The following is a 16,474-nucleotide window of genomic DNA, read 5'->3' as shown; positions in this document are numbered from 1 at the left end:
GGTCCAGTTTCTCAGACTTCAAAAGTTCAAAGTAATTGATGATTAGATGTACTTGTATGATTTGTTAAATTCTACATACAAACCAACTATAGACCATTTGAACACACAGTACCGTAAAACCGACTGTAGTTCTTATTCTCACGCTGATTTAACTACAAGGATTGAACTTAGATTGTGGGGGCTGCGCGAACGCAAACCCCCCTGCAATAAATTATGACGTAGACTCTCCCACTTGGGGAGATCTTAAGCGAGCACCCCTCCGCAGTGCAATGGAGGTCACTAGCCTAGGCCATGAGTCTTCTTGATCGCACATTGACCCCGTCCAGGTAAGTATGTTTTAAAGGTTGCCCCCCATCCGTATTTATTTGTCCTACCCTTGTCTACTCTACTCATCATCCGATGTGGTAAGCTGCAATTTATAGATTTACAGCATATGAATTATGTGTTAATAAGCTTCTCAAATCCTACTTGCGATAACTGAATGGGTTGATTGGAAGATTTTCAAATCCAAAAGGCTAACTATTCTCCTTCTAGCTGCTTTCTTTTTAGAAGAAAAGCATTGAATTCTTTTTCACTTGCACAGTTTGTCAAAGAAAATTTTGCATTTTAGGGGTACATTTGTGAGAACTAGAAAGCAAATCAAGAGATGCAAAGGCAAATATGAGGCAGCAAAAGCACTTTCCCATATTTAGTGTTTTATACGCAATACATAGTTTGTTTTTTTATCGATTATTATAAGCTACTCACTAAAACCTGTCAGTTGAGGCTTGTCGAAACTCATTGTAGATTTGCATGTGCTGGTCTAAATTATAGGAAACGTAGAAACGATAAGGATGACTATGAGAAGGGTTACAGTGAGCTGCAGGAATAATGAAATGATCTTTGAACAATTGAAAGAATGTGATCTTATTACTCATTGTAGTGCACTGACCATAAATGTGGTTGACTTCTATCCTTCAATTATGAGGTTTGCGTAAACCACTCGCTCAGATGCAAACTTGAACTATTGTTTAGGGTTTATGCTGGTGCGGTGCTTTTATACTGGTGTGGGCAATGTCAAGGAGGCCTTGCGAGACATTCCTATACTGTGAAGATCACAACAAACAAGATTACAGACTATCTCGTTCTCATAATAAGGAAGGAGCTCAAGGAAATATATGTGATTCTCAAATATGTACTCTTATTATTGAGGTTCTTAGATTGATATGCATCAAAGCGTTTACAGCAACCGTGACATTTGAAAGGATTTGTACTGTACTTTTGATTTTCTGACTAATCAGAAATCAGAACCTCCACCAAGATGTAACTGAGATCCTCTTTGATAAAAGCTATGAATCTGATAAAACTACTAAAACTCATCTCAGATCGGTGTCAAGAACTTAGGCCATAGTCTGCATAGTCTGTAAACAACGCAAAAATTGAACTTCAATTGGTAGGGAAAGCCAAACCTTGTAATAGTGCAACACAAGGACGACACATGCAAGTCCCAATAGCAAGCTATTGTGATGGACTGGCCCTTAAAAAAAATTAATTTAATATCGTGTGGATCATTGACCCACATATCAGATATTAAACTGATAAGAACAGATACTACACTTGATCTTAGCCAAAAGGCCGAGAAAGGTATGAGTGTTTCTATTCAACATCTCCCCATTTATACCTCCTGAGTTCTCTTCTCTCCCTTGTGTAAGCGGTGTGGGACAACAAAGACTAAGAAATTGCATAAGTATGCGAGCATGTATGTGCTCAACTTATATCAATTATCGACATATAAATCAGAGTGACGTCTAGCATGGTCAAAAGGCTACTATATATATACTGCTGCATATTCTCCATGAAGCAGTAGAACAAGAAAATATTGAATGAAGTTTTACATGTTCGACTTGATGGTTTTAATTGGGAGTCTATACGGTCCAAACATACCGGTGGACGAAAACTTGATCAGAAACTATGTTCTTTCGCTTGTCATGATTGGTAATCATCCATAAGTTTACCATAACTTCTGGGACAGAGTGATGAGTTCGCATTTCTTTGTTCCAATAAAATACAAAGTTTCGAACAGGCAGGCTTGCACAGGTGCATCTGAAACCCTTTTGTTATAAACTTGTATACTAACTAGTACTGAAGCCTTCGATCATTATCATCTAAGCAGAACACTCAGCTTATTTGAAAAAAGATCCAAGAGTACTACATTCAACTTTTTCAATAATTAACTAATTAAGGATCCATATATGAAAGAGTAAATTATCATTCGATATCGATTTTCATTTAGATGAATAACATCCTTGATGTGGACAGATTCTTTGGTTAAATTAACAGGCTAGCTCACACTTCTCTCTAGATCAGACTCCGTACTTGATTATATATCTCTCTTTTTGTATCAGGATTATGCACATCAGGTCATATCCACAACTCTAAAACAAGGAGCAACACAACAAGAACATGATATGTCTATATTTTCTCGGCCAAATAAAGATAATAGTTTCACATAGGGTTCTGATTTAGATTGAGATATTGTTTGTCTGCTGCTCAGGATTGAAATGTAGGGCGTTAATTTCAGTCTAAATAGTTGCAAAGTGAGCATTCATATACGACCCCAGCAAACGTGGTAGAGCCGTGGACAATGTTGACTCTGATCAAACCAATAAAAAAGGAGGGAAAGAAACTCGTCTCTAAGGAATAACTCAGAAGTTGCCCATATATGGTTATTAATTATCACATGATTTTTATACAGATTTTCAAATATGGACAGAGAAGATTCCCAGATAGTATCAGCTGGGAATAACAGAAGTGAGATTTTCTGCCTCACTAGTATAGTGATGTAACACAAGGGTCAAAGCAAACACTGCAAGTAGTCCACACGGCTGCCCGGCTGGGGCATTAGAGACGGAAAAGGCATCAAATATTGAAAACAAGTGAAGTCCTCCGAAGTTTAAGTAAAGCAGCTTGTGTAAAGCGTTCACGACCTTACTTGAACAGGATCTGTTCTATAGGATCTTACTTCTGTATCCTTGACTTTTAAGGTGACAGGAATCTAAACTTGGTGGATGAATCATAGCCATGCGATCAGAGCGTGATTAACGGCTGGTGGACAATGATTTTGGTTTCATACTGAACTACTGAGCTTTTTTTTCTTTCAGCAATTGTTTCCTTGTGATCATATGCACAAGAGTTCTTCTGTGAAAATTTGTCCATGTTATACAAGGCATAACGAATTTTAGTGAGATGCCCATTTTACTTCTATTAACAATTTCCATATCTTTCACTCCTGTCACCATATACTCCAGTCTGCGGTGCAAGAACTTGTACACAGCTCCAGAGTCCAGACTATGCAGCTTCAACTTTCATTGCAATTAGCTAGTGCCTCCAGTAACCAAAATAACAGTTTCGAGTTTTGTGTTGTACAGCATCAGGTTCAGATTCTAAGCTGCTCTGGTATAAGATCATGACCACTCTCAGACTCCCGGTGCTTCATCTGCAGTCATCATCCCCTTCCAGTAGAGGTGGTCCATCATCATTCCCCTGAAGATCAAGTGGTTGAGGTTGAGGTACTGTTACAGCATTATTACCAACTATTGCTTGAAGTGGATTAATATGCAGATTAGGTAGAAATGGCTCTGGTAGAAGTTGAAATACAGGTTCAGGTCCGGGATTAAGTTCTGGTAGCACTCCTGCATATCCATCTTCTCTCTGGTTTCCATTCCAATATGAGAGCCTCTCCCTGCTCAGAGTAGATTATGTCAGTACTGATAAGTATTTTGTATTGGATTTGGTGATGCATTTTGGTTTGATACATCTTTCTCTATATTGATTTTTTTTTTTTTGCCATATTTTTTCATAACGCTGTAGTCAAATTTTGGTGAGTTTTAGACTTTTAGTAGCATTTCATTGCAAGTTTTCATTTTGTATTTCTTATGTTTCTTTTTTCAACATTACTAGTCAATTCTGTTACTTGTAAATGGTATGGTATAGATTATTGGACCCAGTTGTCCTTTTTACTAGTCCATTATAGCACTCTTATTAGTGTATCATCAGTGTCCATGACTATTTCTAAAATCTGATTTAGAATGAAGACCTGTATCTTAACATTGGCATTGGGTTTCTTTTGCATAGTGGACTGTTCACCGATTCTTGCATGTTCAAGAATCTGTAAGAGTAGAACCTTGAATCCGTTGTTTATAATAAATATTAATAGCTAAAAAAACAGCAAATGATAATGAATTGCATGTTTGAAATGTACGAACGTGAATTACGCAGAACTCCAAGGTGAGGATAGAGTTCAAAGGGTGCACTGTAGGTCCTACAATAGGCCATTGGGATACAAATATGTAAGATCAGTTCATCTGTTTTTATTCAGTGATTTATCTGTATCATGGAACTGTATCATATTAGTCCTTTTATCTGATTGAATTCGAAATTCATCAACCCATATACATCAAGAACTAATACATGCATCAAATCCTACATAAACTAGTATTGTGGAAAAATCTTCAATGGCCAACTGAGTTATGGACACTTATGTGTTAACACTCCACAGAAATGCAACCGTGGTACTTTGTTAAAAAATATATTGAGTGAACTTTGAGGGGCACCCACAGAGGTACACCCTTCCAAAAATAGGCGTATGCCATTCAAAGCGCCGCGCACACGGTATTCTTTAGTAAAAGGCGAAAGAATAGTTCGCTATGTGCTCAACGCATGGCTCCGTGAGTTATCTGGAATCAAGATGCTTCGAATTATACCACTCGCACTTGACTGTTTTTCTCTCTTTCTCCAGTGTGGGATATAGACCCCAAACTATTGCTCCTGCACTCAGTTCTCCACCTACACTCACCCATTTCAGGGAAGTTAGAGATGCTGTTGAATGTTGATGTCGTAATTACAATTTACAAGTCAATTGCTTCTACATGTAATTATGTAGGCTTAGTTGTTACATATAAACACACGCATATGCGAAATTATTATAATTTTTTCTAGCAAGGAGCCCGCGCTCCGCCGCGGGGTACTCATCAGGAGAGGATTCGGTCGAGACTTGTTTGTTCAGTTGAAGTAGCCAAAGTCATACATGGGACTATATCTGGTGAACATATAAAACTTAAAAGATATGATAAACACGCAACTGTTATATTGATTATATATACATTCACAAAAGCAATGCAAAAGGCCCTGCATCCTACTTACAGAAGAAGGGGATTCTACATCCCTATTACAATAACTGCTTTTAAGCAAAAATGCCGTTAATGTTGATGTATTTGATGTAAAGGGATTCACTCTCTTTGCTTGTTGAACCACTGAAAATATGAAACAAAGATAATATCAGAATTGAAGCTTATATCGATAAAAAGTTATATGAAATACATTGTACCTGTTTTGCTGGCAGTAATTCTTTGTTTGATTTCAGCTATTGGTTCCACTTTTGTTAGTACATCAGTAATCCTTCATATTTTATAATAAAAAGTGCAAGAGGTTAAGGTTTCTTTAACTCTAAAAGACAAACCATATAAAATTTGAAAATCAAATTAATAATTATATAGAGAAAATTAGAGATAAGCCCAATAATGGAGCACCTTTTTAAAACTAAATCCATACCTCTAATTTTATTTAATCTACACCCAATATGTACTTTTGATTGACTATACTGTCATTCTAACATTAGACAAAAATCGAATTTAACCTAACTACGTGTAAGATGTTATTCCCTCAATTATAGGTATAGTATAGTAAGTAATCTAACAAAGAGAACAAAGAAATCTTTAACAAAAAATCTATTATCTAGATATCATACAAAGAAAAAGGGTTTAAAGACCATGTACCTATTGAATAGTCATGGTTAACTCACAATGGTATAATATGTGTGTATATATATATATATCTAAGAAATAGGTTGATGAGAAAATATAATCATAATATATAGGTAAATATTTTAAATCAGTTGTTAGTTAGACAAAATATTTAAATACCTCTAAATTAGAAAGTTTAGACTACTGAAAATAAAATACATTAAAACATTTCAATTAGGAAAACTCAATCATTTTGGCAATTATGACAAATTTAATGAAATTACAATTAAAAAAATCTATAATTAAGGTATTTAATGTTGACGTTATTTTTAGAAGTTGACTTATATATATTTAACAGATTTAAATTGTGGCAATTTGTGTAATTTTTCTTAAAATAAAAGCTAATAATTTAGCATAAAGTGAGAGTGAGTTTAGTTTAAAACGGGATAAAAAAATTGGGTGTATAATGAAATACCCCTTATATATACTTACATTGGTTTCCATTTTGTTATCACCATGATACACACATGAGAGTAAGATTGTCTGGTTACAACCTTAACTGTGCAGATGTGCAAGCATAATAGTGCTATGACTGATGAGTAATAATTTAACTCTATAAAAGAAGTTGGTGTCCTGCATAGAAATATAAGTGGTTATTTTGTTGATACAATGCATTATGTAAGCTATAATTGACCCCAACTGAAATTGACCTGTCTTTTGTATAACTGCAGTCATTCAAAGTTTCTAGTTGATCGATATCTTTCATTTGATGTTTGATTTGGCAGATGGAGCAGGTTGCATATATAACTGGAGCATATGTATGATGCATCCATGAAGCTGCATACTATTAGGAATGTAATATAAATGTAACTTTCTTTTACTTTCTCTCCAAGACTTTTCCCGATCTTTCTAAAGCTTCTAGTGCCCTCTAGTTGTGAGACATATGTCCACTACTCAACTGGTCTTTCTCTTGTATAAATAGTTTAGAGTTGAGTGTCGCGGCCTCTAAGTTGCAACTCTACTTCTTTGAAGTTTATCAAATATTTCAGTTTATCTCAAAGCTATTATGGTACCAGAGCCTCAGGTTTAGATCCGGGAAATCTCATTGAGTTCTTAGTCTAATATTATGCTATTCTACTTCAGATAAGTTTATTCATATCAGATCTGCATCTTTTCATCAAGTTTATGATATTCCAAAACTGCTTTGACTATGAGCTAGTTTATATTCAATGACTGTTGAAGTTGTCTGAATTATCTTTGGCAAATAAGTTATTATTACAATTTCTAAGTCTTGAAATTATCAGATCTATTAAGGTCTCCTGCTTTTCGTAGATCTACTTTTCTTTTAGTTTGAGTTGTCACATCTCTTGTTTAGTCTTTGTCATTGCAGATTTACTTCCTTAACCCCTCACCATGCCTCAAAACAACACAAACTCACCACCCAACCCGTCACCTACTCTTGAGAACTCTCAGACTGTTTCTCAAACACCCTTGTTTCTCCCAAATGTGGTTCTTGATGACACAAACTATCCCACTTGGTTGTTCAGAATGCAGTCCTTTCTTGATGGCCTCGACATGTTGGGTTATGTTGATAGTTCACTCCCATGTCCAGAGCAGTTTGTTCAATCTTCTGATGGTAATGTTACAGTCACTCTTGAATCCCCTGCATACTCATTGTGGAAGAGACAGGACAAGAATCTCATCAACTTGATTAGTCAAACCCTCAGCCCCAAGGCCATGAAGCATGTTGTTGGCAGCAAGAGCTCTGCTCAGATGTGGGAGAACCTCAAGATGAAGTTTGCTGCTCCAAACCGTCAAAACATCTTACAGCTCAAGTCAAAATTGCAGAATCTACGAAAAGGGTCAGATGATGTTGAGACCTATCTTGACAAGACAGCTCGTGATGCACTGGAACTGTGGGGGTCCAAGTTGATGATGAAGATATTGTTGTGACTGTTTTGAGGGGTTTGCATGCAGAATTCGCAGCCATTAAAACTGTTATTCGTGCTCAGTTTGTTACTTGCTCCATGAGGGAACTTAAAACTCTCCTACAAGCTGCAGAAGCTGATATCGAGGCCGAGAGCCAGTCCTCTATTCCTCTCACTGCTATGGTGGCATCAACTCATGAAGCTTCACCCTCAAGCTCATCTAATGCCTCTGCAATTCAAACTCAATCGGTATCATCACATGTACTTGCACCTCTGGTGCCTCCTGGCTTTTCTACACTTCCTTCTACTTCTCAGGGATCTTACAACGTGTTGCCAACTCAGCCTCCGACTATCTTGCGGCATGCTCTTGCTCAACAGCCATTTGTTCATGTTCAAGCCATTCCACATGGTCTTAATTATGTGCAACACTTTCCTGTAAATGAAAATATGCCACAGTTTACTGGCTTCTATGCTAATAGAGGAGGCAGGGGCAATGCAAGGCCAAACTTTGGTGGCAGAAACTTTGGGAACACTAACTCTGGTGGCAACTTCAATAACAATGGAAATGCTTTCAACAATGTTGGAAACAACTCATCCATCACATGTCAAATTTGTAACCATGTTAGACATGGTGCTAGAACTTGTAGGACCTTGCTGAACCTGCAAGGTAATGTGCAGAGTTACATGAGTGCAAACAATGGAAACAATAATGGGGGATGTATTTACTGTGGAAAAAGGAATCACATTGTTGAGAAGTGCTACTATCTTTTTGGCTTTACAGACCAGCAACAGTCCAACAACTCCAACTCCCAGGTACAGCTATGCTTGCTGCTACTGTTAATGCTCCCCAATTCTGGCTAGCTGATACAGGCGCCTCAAACCACATGATTAATGATGCTCAAAACCTTAACAGCCTTACTCCTTATACTGCTTTTGACACTGTGCAAATTGGTAATGGTTCACAGATGCAAATTTCACACACTAGTAACTCTATGCTAGGGGAACTTAAGTTGAATGATGTTCTGCTAATCCCTGAATTGTCTACTCATCTTCTATCAATTTATCAACTTTGCAAACAAAATAATTGCTCAATTTGGTTTGATGAATTTATGTGTATTGTACAGGACAAGGAGATGGGCAAGGTGTTGTTCCAAGGACTAAGTAAGCAAGGGTTGTATCCCATTCCATTTGATCTACCACAAGTCAAGTCAACAAAAGGGTCATATCCAATTCAAGCTTCTTCATCAACTTCTTCAACTCCAAGGACTGCTTTTGTTGGGAAATTGGTTAAACATTCCTTGTGGCATCAAAGGTTTGGGCATCCCTCCAATGATATAGTTAGAGTAATGCTAAATAAATGTAATATAAAGAGTAGTGAAGCAACTGAGCCATCTCTATGTGAGCCATGTCTGTTAGGCAAATCTGCAAAACTTCATTTTGTTAAGTCTAATTTCAGAAGTCTAGTACCTTTTGAGCTAATACATTCAGATGTGTGGGGGCCTGTTCCATACATATCCATAGATGGATTTAAGTATTTTGTGATGTTTATTGATGACTGTACTAGATTCACATGGATTTACCCTATGAAAATCAAGGAATGAAGTTCTTAGTTATTTCAAGTCATTGAGTGCTCTTGTTAAAACTCAATTTGATTACAAGATTAAATGTTTGAGATCAGATGGTGGTGGTGAATACATGGGATTACAGTTCAAGCAATTTCTTGATGAGAAAGGCATTTTACATCAGATTTCTTATCCCTATACCCCAGAGCAAAATGGGGTAAGTGAGAGAAAGAACAGACATGTGAGGGAGATTGCTGTCACTCTTTTGCAACAGTCCTCTTTACCTGCTAAATCCTGGTTTCATGCATGTGCAATTGCTACTTATTTAATTAATAGGATGCCTACTCCTAATTTGTGTATGCAGTCTCCATATGAAAAATTGTTTCATACAGTGCCTCCTCTAGATCTACTTAGGGTATTTGGGTGCACCAGCTATCCTCTTTTGCTCCACAAAACAAATAAATTGCAGCCTAAAACCGTAAGATGTGTGTTCTTGGGGTTTGCAGCAGGTTACAAGGGATACATATGCTTTTGCCCTGCAACAAAGAAATATATTATCTCCAGGCATGTTTTCTTTCAGGAAAATAGCTTACCATATGCTTCTGCTGCATCCATGCCTCAACACTCTCAATCAAAGTCTGCAGATCACATGGAGCTACAGTCCATTACTCCTTGCTTTACTCAGTCCAATGCTCACACCTTGGCTCAATCATCCTTGTCTACATCAGTAATTGCCAATGTCAATACAAGTCAGTCATCTTTTCCCATGACTACTACCTATTGTCCGTCAGTATGTGTTGCGTCCCCTGCTACGAATGCCACTCATCATGATGATACTGTGTTACCATCTATTGCTCTAAATTCTCGAGAAAATATCATTTCCACAATTACTACTCCACATGTGGCAAATCCAGTATTTACTGAATTTATTGATAATGTCCCATATATTCCCATACCTGCTTCTACTGATGTTGCAACTAACAGTAATATGTTTGAGCCTGAGGTGAACACTGAAATCTCTTTTGAGGAGGAAAATGGCAATCTCACTGTTCACACTGAGCCTGGTTTAGGATATGTATCCGTTATGGTCAATTATGACTCATCAAGACCAACTCTCCAAGTGCATGATGCTAATGTTCTTCACCCCATCACTGGCCTTACTCCTATCACAGAAAATGAGCATCCCATGCTGACAAGAAGTAAAATGGGAATAGTGAAGAAAAAGTGTTTTCTTTCAATAATGTCTAATTCAGACTCCAACCCTACAGAGACTGAACCTCACTCTCACAAGACAGCCCTAAAAATTCCTGTTTGGAAAACTGCTATGCAAGAGGAATATGATGCCCTGATGAAACAACACACATGGTCTCTTGTCCCATTACCTCCAGGTAAGAACTTGGTGTCCTGCAAATGGTTATTTAAAATTAAGAGAAATTTTGATGGGACAATTGTAAGACATAAAGCCAAACTAGTGGCTCGAGGATTTAGTCAAGAGCATGGAATTGACTATGATGAAACCTTTTCTCCGGTGGTTAGACACACCACAGTGCGTCTTATTCTTGCCTATGCTGCCTACTCCTGTTGGCCCCTATATCAACTAGATGTAAAAAAATGCCTTTCTTCATGGCACTTTATCTGAGGAAGTGTACATGATGCAGCCAAGTGGTTTTGAAAAGAATCCTACAGCTGCATATTTGATACAGGATTATATGCTGGTTTGTTTACTTGTTTGAAGCATTGGTCTAACGATCATAGTGAGATGCACAAGAGTAATTTATGACACGATTGCATTGGCAAGTGAAGAGAAAAGTTTAGCATTTGAATTGTAGGGCTTTACCCCAAAGGGAACCCTTTCCAGAAATTCTGGAGGGCACAAGGCTGAACAACGCCCAGGAGGGGGTTTGGAAACAGTTTTCAACCAGCACAGACCTGTACACGTGCCTCGGTTAGAACCTCATTAGCTGCATCATTGCGCCAAGCGCAAAGATACTTCACAGCAAACCCCCTAATTTTTGTTGGACATTCTCGAGCTTCATCAATGTGGTACTAAAAACAAACATTTATTCAAACTCCATCTACAACCAGGAAGGGCTATAACAAGAAGCAAGCAATGTGGTGCACATCAGGGCATATCTACACCACGGAAAGAAGAAGCTACACAACTAACTGAAAGCAAAGAGATGTGAACATTTGAGTACGGGTGATGAATGAATATCAGCTTAAGTCCCCATATACAGGACTACTTTCAGAGTATCTAAGCTTCTATTTATACAAAGAGTCAGAAAGACACTATTCAGATTCTATATATCTGAAAAAAAAAATTACAAGGAGCTGGGGCCATGGACTATGAACATGAGTTACAAGACAACTGGGCATCAATAATTAGCAGCCCGAATATATTGGAATATCACCATGCACAAGACCTCCGACACTGATTCCTGTCCTACTGAAACTATCAACGTTGATTGCAAAGTGAACAACTCAAGAGGCAGAAAAAGGAGATGTATCGACACATCAAAGGCATAAGGACACCAATACAGTAAAGAAGCAAAATTCTATACAAGAAAAGGTGTAATTACAACTCTCTGATGCAGAAGGCAGCCTAGTTATAACGACAGAGGTAGAAAACAATTACCTGTACATGAGCAAATGCTCTATTAACTTCAGTAAAAAAGATGCCTTCAACAGAAGTTCAATCATGCCTTAACAGAAAGACTACAAAGTACAATCTACAGAAATGTTGCTGCTGTGAAATCAGAATAACATTATAGAAGGTCAAAGTGAATAAGGAGTTCAAAACACTTTCAAGAGCAGATATCCTCTGGATAGTTTTTAGTATATCACAATAGACAATATCATGACTATCAAGAGCTAATAATCACATATTGAACAGCATACTAATCTACCCAATTTGGAAACTTGCAAAAAGGACTATCTAGAGCTATTATCCTCGGTTTGCCTTTCATTTTGTGCAACTTGAACAAAAATCAACCTCCCATCAATCATCTGCACAAACATTAATAATGGCTTATCACAAACAAGACCAAAATCACTTACAGTAACACAATCATAAATTTTCAAAGTTCTGTATCAGAAATGCAATGTTGTTGTTCATAGCATATACTTATGAATTGGCTTCTAGATCCTGGAATGGTATAAAGTAGAGAAACTTACCCGGCCATCCATGACCTTCAGAGCCTTCTGTGCCTCAGCCTCAGACTCGTATGTCACAAAACCAAAACCTTTGGGCCTTCGAGTTTCACGGTCTATAACTAACCTAGCTGAATTGAAACGAAACACAAAGGTAAAACATTGGTCACAAATTTTCAAAAATTAAGTTCTGGGAAAATAGATAGATGAAGAACTAATCATTTGGAGAAAATAGTTCTGGGAACTAGAATTACCTTCCGTGACAGCCCCAAAAGGTGAAAACATCTGCCTGAGTTTGTCCTGAGTGGTGTAAAATGATAATCCTAAGCCACAAAGCAAAGGATCAAACCATGGTTTTATGTGAAACCCGAAATATATAAACAGTGAGAGCGGGAGTGAGTACTGCTAACAAAGAGCGTCGAGCTTAATCTTTTAGCCATCTCTATGCCAAAAACCCAAATCGAAAGACCTCTTCTGATAATCCTCAGACACTTCTATTCAGCTTCCCGAACTTCAAGCGGCTTCTGGTTGCGGAGGCTAACCTATGGTGGTGTGTGAGACTCTGAAGTCGAGCTCTCTTTGATGAAGAGTTGTCGGGCCTAATTAGCTTGGAACTTTCATTTGGGCCTCTTGTCCATCTCGTGTAAATTTATGTTGTCATCGATTAGCAGTGGATTCAGTGATCATAACCAGTGACATGATAGTGAAGCAAACACTTCAACAACGAAAACTTGTGATCAAGAGTTCACTGATCGTAGTAGTCTGATTTTTGCACGATGTAATGATATGGGAGATTTGTTTTTAGACGTTATGCGAGTATCATGTGTGAAGTTCCTACTAACTTGCATCATTCTGAAATCATTTGTACATCAGTACATGCCTTCCTGCTGCTTATCAAAACAAAACCACAAAGCCATTTTGGAACACGCAACAACCATTGCACACTCCGCTCTGATAATATGTAAGCTAGGATGCCTCATATCTGACTTCATTCTGAGTCAGCTTTATATATGTCGAGTAACCATGACCATTTCAATCTGTCTAAAGGATATGATCTGAATAACATGCCCCTTCTTGCGATTTCAATACTCTGATGCTGAATCAAAATCAAAGGCCCTGGCTCTTTTTAGGCTTTGGAATAATAAACTAGACAAATATTGCATTTCCAAATTTCAGCACTCGCAGTTCTCCGATTGGTACATCGTTAGCTTCTTTGGTTGTGTAATTTTCTGTGAATTCGTTGGAATGTGGACACTGCGATTTTAAGCCATACCATATTAGTGATGCGGTAAGAGCTAAGGTATAAAAGAAAGCAGGTGCCAAGTCAGGAGCTGTGACATTAGTGAAGGAAGGCTCCCACATCTAAAGCAAGTGAAAAACTGGGTTGTTCAAATATAGCAGATAGTGTAGATGGTTCACGACCTTACTTGAACAGGATCTGTTCTATAGGATCGTACATCTGTATCCTTGATTTCTAAGGAGACAGGAATCTAAACCTGGTGGATGAATCATAGCCATGCGATCAGAGCGTGATTAACGGCTGGCAATTTCTGGATTGCTATGGCTGTAGATGATCGTTCTCAGCTGGGCTTCAGGCCCTCCTGGGGTGGTCGCTTGGCTGTCTGACAGGTTGCCCTCTCTTTTTCTTTTCTTTTTAACTTTCCCAATTCAACATGGATGCTCCGAGGCCCAGAAGAGGCCCATTTTCAGACACTGACTGATGCCTAATGATTATGAATTCATTGACCTGCAAATGAAATCACTGACATTATGGAGCTGAAGGTAAAATTTGCTTTACATTTTGGTCTGTTTTAACTCATTTGATCACCTGTGAACAAAGGTTACAGAACAACTAGAAAACAATAATTAGTGATTGATGCACAAGCAGCATATTTCAGGTAAGATACTTCTGGTTCTACCGTACACTCTCAAGTTTTGATTGCAAAGCCACTGCAAAGTGAGATGAATAGAATCCTGCTAATATATAGCAAGGGAATGGAATACTTGATGTATGTTATACGGATTTTCTCAGCTAAGGAGGTCCGCACCAATGATTTTGGTGCGGATTTCCATCTTTTTACCACTTTTTGATCGAATTTTCTCATTTTCACCGTCTAGTATCTAGATAATATTGTGTAGATCATCTCTGCAAAATTTCAGCCAATTTGGTAATCGCTAAGGCCCTCAAAATCGAATAACAAATGGACGGACCGAATTCTGTCGAACCATTACCGTTCATATTTTTAACAGAAAAACACAATTTTGAGTGACTTAACGATTACCAAATTGGCTGAAATTTTGCAGAGATGATCTACACAATATTATCTAGATACTAGACGGTGGAGATGAGAAAATTCGATCAAAAAGTGGTAAAAAGATGGAAATCCGCACCAAAATCTTAGTGCGGACCTCCGCAGCCAAGAAGGCCTGGTATGTTATACACTTATACCACTCAGAACTTCCCAATCTTGTTAAACAGTTTTTTGTGGAATGAAAAACAAACTGGTCCTAATTGTTACAGTAGATTAACATCAATTCCAAGTCGGGATCATATTTGTACACTACCAAGGTGTAAACACCAGAGAAACAACAATAAAAAAAACAAGTGACGCAGAAGACAAACTTGTTAGGTAGCAAACAAAATGACAAATGTGTTGTAGCAATTGTACATGAGTAAGGGCTCTACTGAATTCAGTGGTAAAAATAGTTCACGGGTGCTTCCGAAGAATGTACTCGGGAAATCCTGCTGCGAAATCATTGTTGTATTTTAATAAGGATCAAAGTGAACAAACTTCAAATAACTTTCAGAGGATTCTACATTGTTCAGAACAGGGCAGAAAGTAACAGAGCTAGGAATCCATTATAGGTTTGTAGTCAATATCAATTACAGAATTGACGATTAGGATTGGGGTCATCACCCATCACCATTCACCATCACAATTACAACATTTTTGTGCAAGTATATTTTCTTTGGACAACAGCATTTTCAGATATTGAGAGTATACGATGCTGAATTGAAATACAACGGGGAAAACCAAGTCAACCAAAGTCATCGCAAGGCTGACTTGAATTGAAACAGATTAGTTCAGAAACAAACTAAATCAAACCCATAGTTAGAGGCTATTATTGTTCTTAACCACAGTACTTCATTTCTTAGGGATCCCTCCATAGACAAAACGAAATTAAAACTTCATTACTAATTTTATAAACCCTAATCATAAACAAATAGAGCTTAAATTCACAACGCATATCCTTCAAGAGCTAGTAAACTTGGTCACCGCCTTAGTCCCCTCAGAGACAGCGTGCTTGGCCAATTCACCAGGAAGCACAAGCCTGACAGCAGTCTGGATCTCCCGAGAAGTGATCGTCGGCTTCTTGTTGTACCTCGCAAGCCTAGAGGACTCCTGAGCAAGCTTCTCGAAGATGTCGTTGATGAAGCTGTTCATGATGCCCATGGCCTTGCTGGAGATCCCAATGTCTGGGTGGACCTGCTTGAGGACCTTGAAGATGTAGATCTTGTAGGTCTCCACGCTCTTCTTGTTCCTCTTCTTCTTCTTGTCTCCGGCTGCCGCTCCGGCCTCCTTGGGAAGCTTCTTACCGGCCTTGGGCTTCTTCTCCGCCGGGGCTTTCTCTGCCGGGGCCTTCTCGGCCGGCTTCTTCTCTGCTTTGGGTGCCATCGGATTTGAGGAAGAGTGGGATCGAAGGTTTGGTGGAATATTCGAGAGTTGGCGTAATTGATTTGGGAATTGGGATACTATTTCAATGCTGAGGAAGATGGGAGCTTATATTTATATGTGGGGCGGGTCGCATTTTATTGGGTGATGAGGTTTCACGAGGATCGCTAGAGCGGGTAGGTTACAGCCGCCCATTTGTCTCTGAAAAAGTTTCAGAAGCGACGGCAGAGATTGGATGGGGTAGTTTTTACGAAAAACAAAATGCTAGAGAAAACATAAAACTTTTGGGGCTTAAGGAGCCTTCTTGAAATCAAGGCCATTTGTTCAAACTTCAAACTGGTTGATGGAGAGTTCTCAGATTACTTCGTTAAGATTATATG

At 38.3% G+C, this 16,474-nt stretch overlaps 2 protein-coding genes and 6 non-coding genes across 8 annotated transcripts; 2 read left to right on the top strand and 6 right to left on the bottom strand.

Moving 5' to 3' along the window:
* Window positions 1-174: 174 nt before the first annotated feature.
* Window positions 175-334, bottom strand: LOC126789703 (U1 spliceosomal RNA). The gene has a single exon (XR_007671616.1). It is a non-coding gene; the product is annotated as a U1 spliceosomal RNA (small nuclear RNA).
* A 1,098-nt stretch (window positions 335-1,432) lies between these two features.
* Window positions 1,433-1,627, bottom strand: LOC126789643 (U2 spliceosomal RNA). Its single transcript, XR_007671558.1, has one exon. It is a non-coding gene; the product is annotated as a U2 spliceosomal RNA (small nuclear RNA).
* Window positions 1,628-2,961: 1,334 nt separating this feature from the next.
* LOC126789665 (small nucleolar RNA U3) lies at window positions 2,962-3,172 on the top strand. Its single transcript, XR_007671581.1, has one exon. It is a non-coding gene; the product is annotated as a small nucleolar RNA U3 (small nucleolar RNA).
* A 1,415-nt stretch (window positions 3,173-4,587) lies between these two features.
* On the bottom strand, window positions 4,588-4,704 carry LOC126789673 (U5 spliceosomal RNA). The gene has a single exon (XR_007671588.1). It is a non-coding gene; the product is annotated as a U5 spliceosomal RNA (small nuclear RNA).
* A 6,394-nt stretch (window positions 4,705-11,098) lies between these two features.
* Window positions 11,099-11,258, bottom strand: LOC126789670 (U4 spliceosomal RNA). The gene has a single exon (XR_007671586.1). It is a non-coding gene; the product is annotated as a U4 spliceosomal RNA (small nuclear RNA).
* Window positions 11,259-12,017: 759 nt separating this feature from the next.
* Window positions 12,018-12,966, bottom strand: LOC126786046 (organelle RRM domain-containing protein 6, chloroplastic). Its single transcript, XM_050511749.1, has 4 exons — window positions 12,824-12,966; window positions 12,675-12,743; window positions 12,445-12,551; window positions 12,018-12,276 (listed from the first exon to the last, which is right to left on the bottom strand). The coding sequence occupies exons 1-4, from the start codon at window positions 12,858-12,860 to the stop codon at window positions 12,202-12,204; spliced, it is 288 nt and encodes a 95-aa protein (XP_050367706.1). The 5' UTR covers window positions 12,861-12,966; the 3' UTR covers window positions 12,018-12,201.
* Window positions 12,967-13,837: 871 nt separating this feature from the next.
* On the top strand, window positions 13,838-14,052 carry LOC126789660 (small nucleolar RNA U3). The gene has a single exon (XR_007671576.1). It is a non-coding gene; the product is annotated as a small nucleolar RNA U3 (small nucleolar RNA).
* A 1,417-nt stretch (window positions 14,053-15,469) lies between these two features.
* LOC126786036 (histone H2B-like) lies at window positions 15,470-16,163 on the bottom strand. Its single transcript, XM_050511737.1, has one exon. It carries the CDS (start codon window positions 16,095-16,097, stop codon window positions 15,675-15,677), a length of 423 nt encoding a protein of 140 aa, XP_050367694.1. The 5' UTR covers window positions 16,098-16,163; the 3' UTR covers window positions 15,470-15,674.
* Window positions 16,164-16,474: the final 311 nt, after the last annotated feature.

The sequence above is a fragment of the Argentina anserina genome, chromosome 3, assembly GCF_933775445.1.
Source record: "Argentina anserina chromosome 3, drPotAnse1.1, whole genome shotgun sequence".
NCBI classification, from domain to species: Eukaryota; Viridiplantae; Streptophyta; class Magnoliopsida; order Rosales; family Rosaceae; genus Argentina; species Argentina anserina.
The sequence above is the reverse complement of the archived record's forward strand: the minus strand, read 5'-3'. Positions and strand labels throughout refer to the sequence as shown.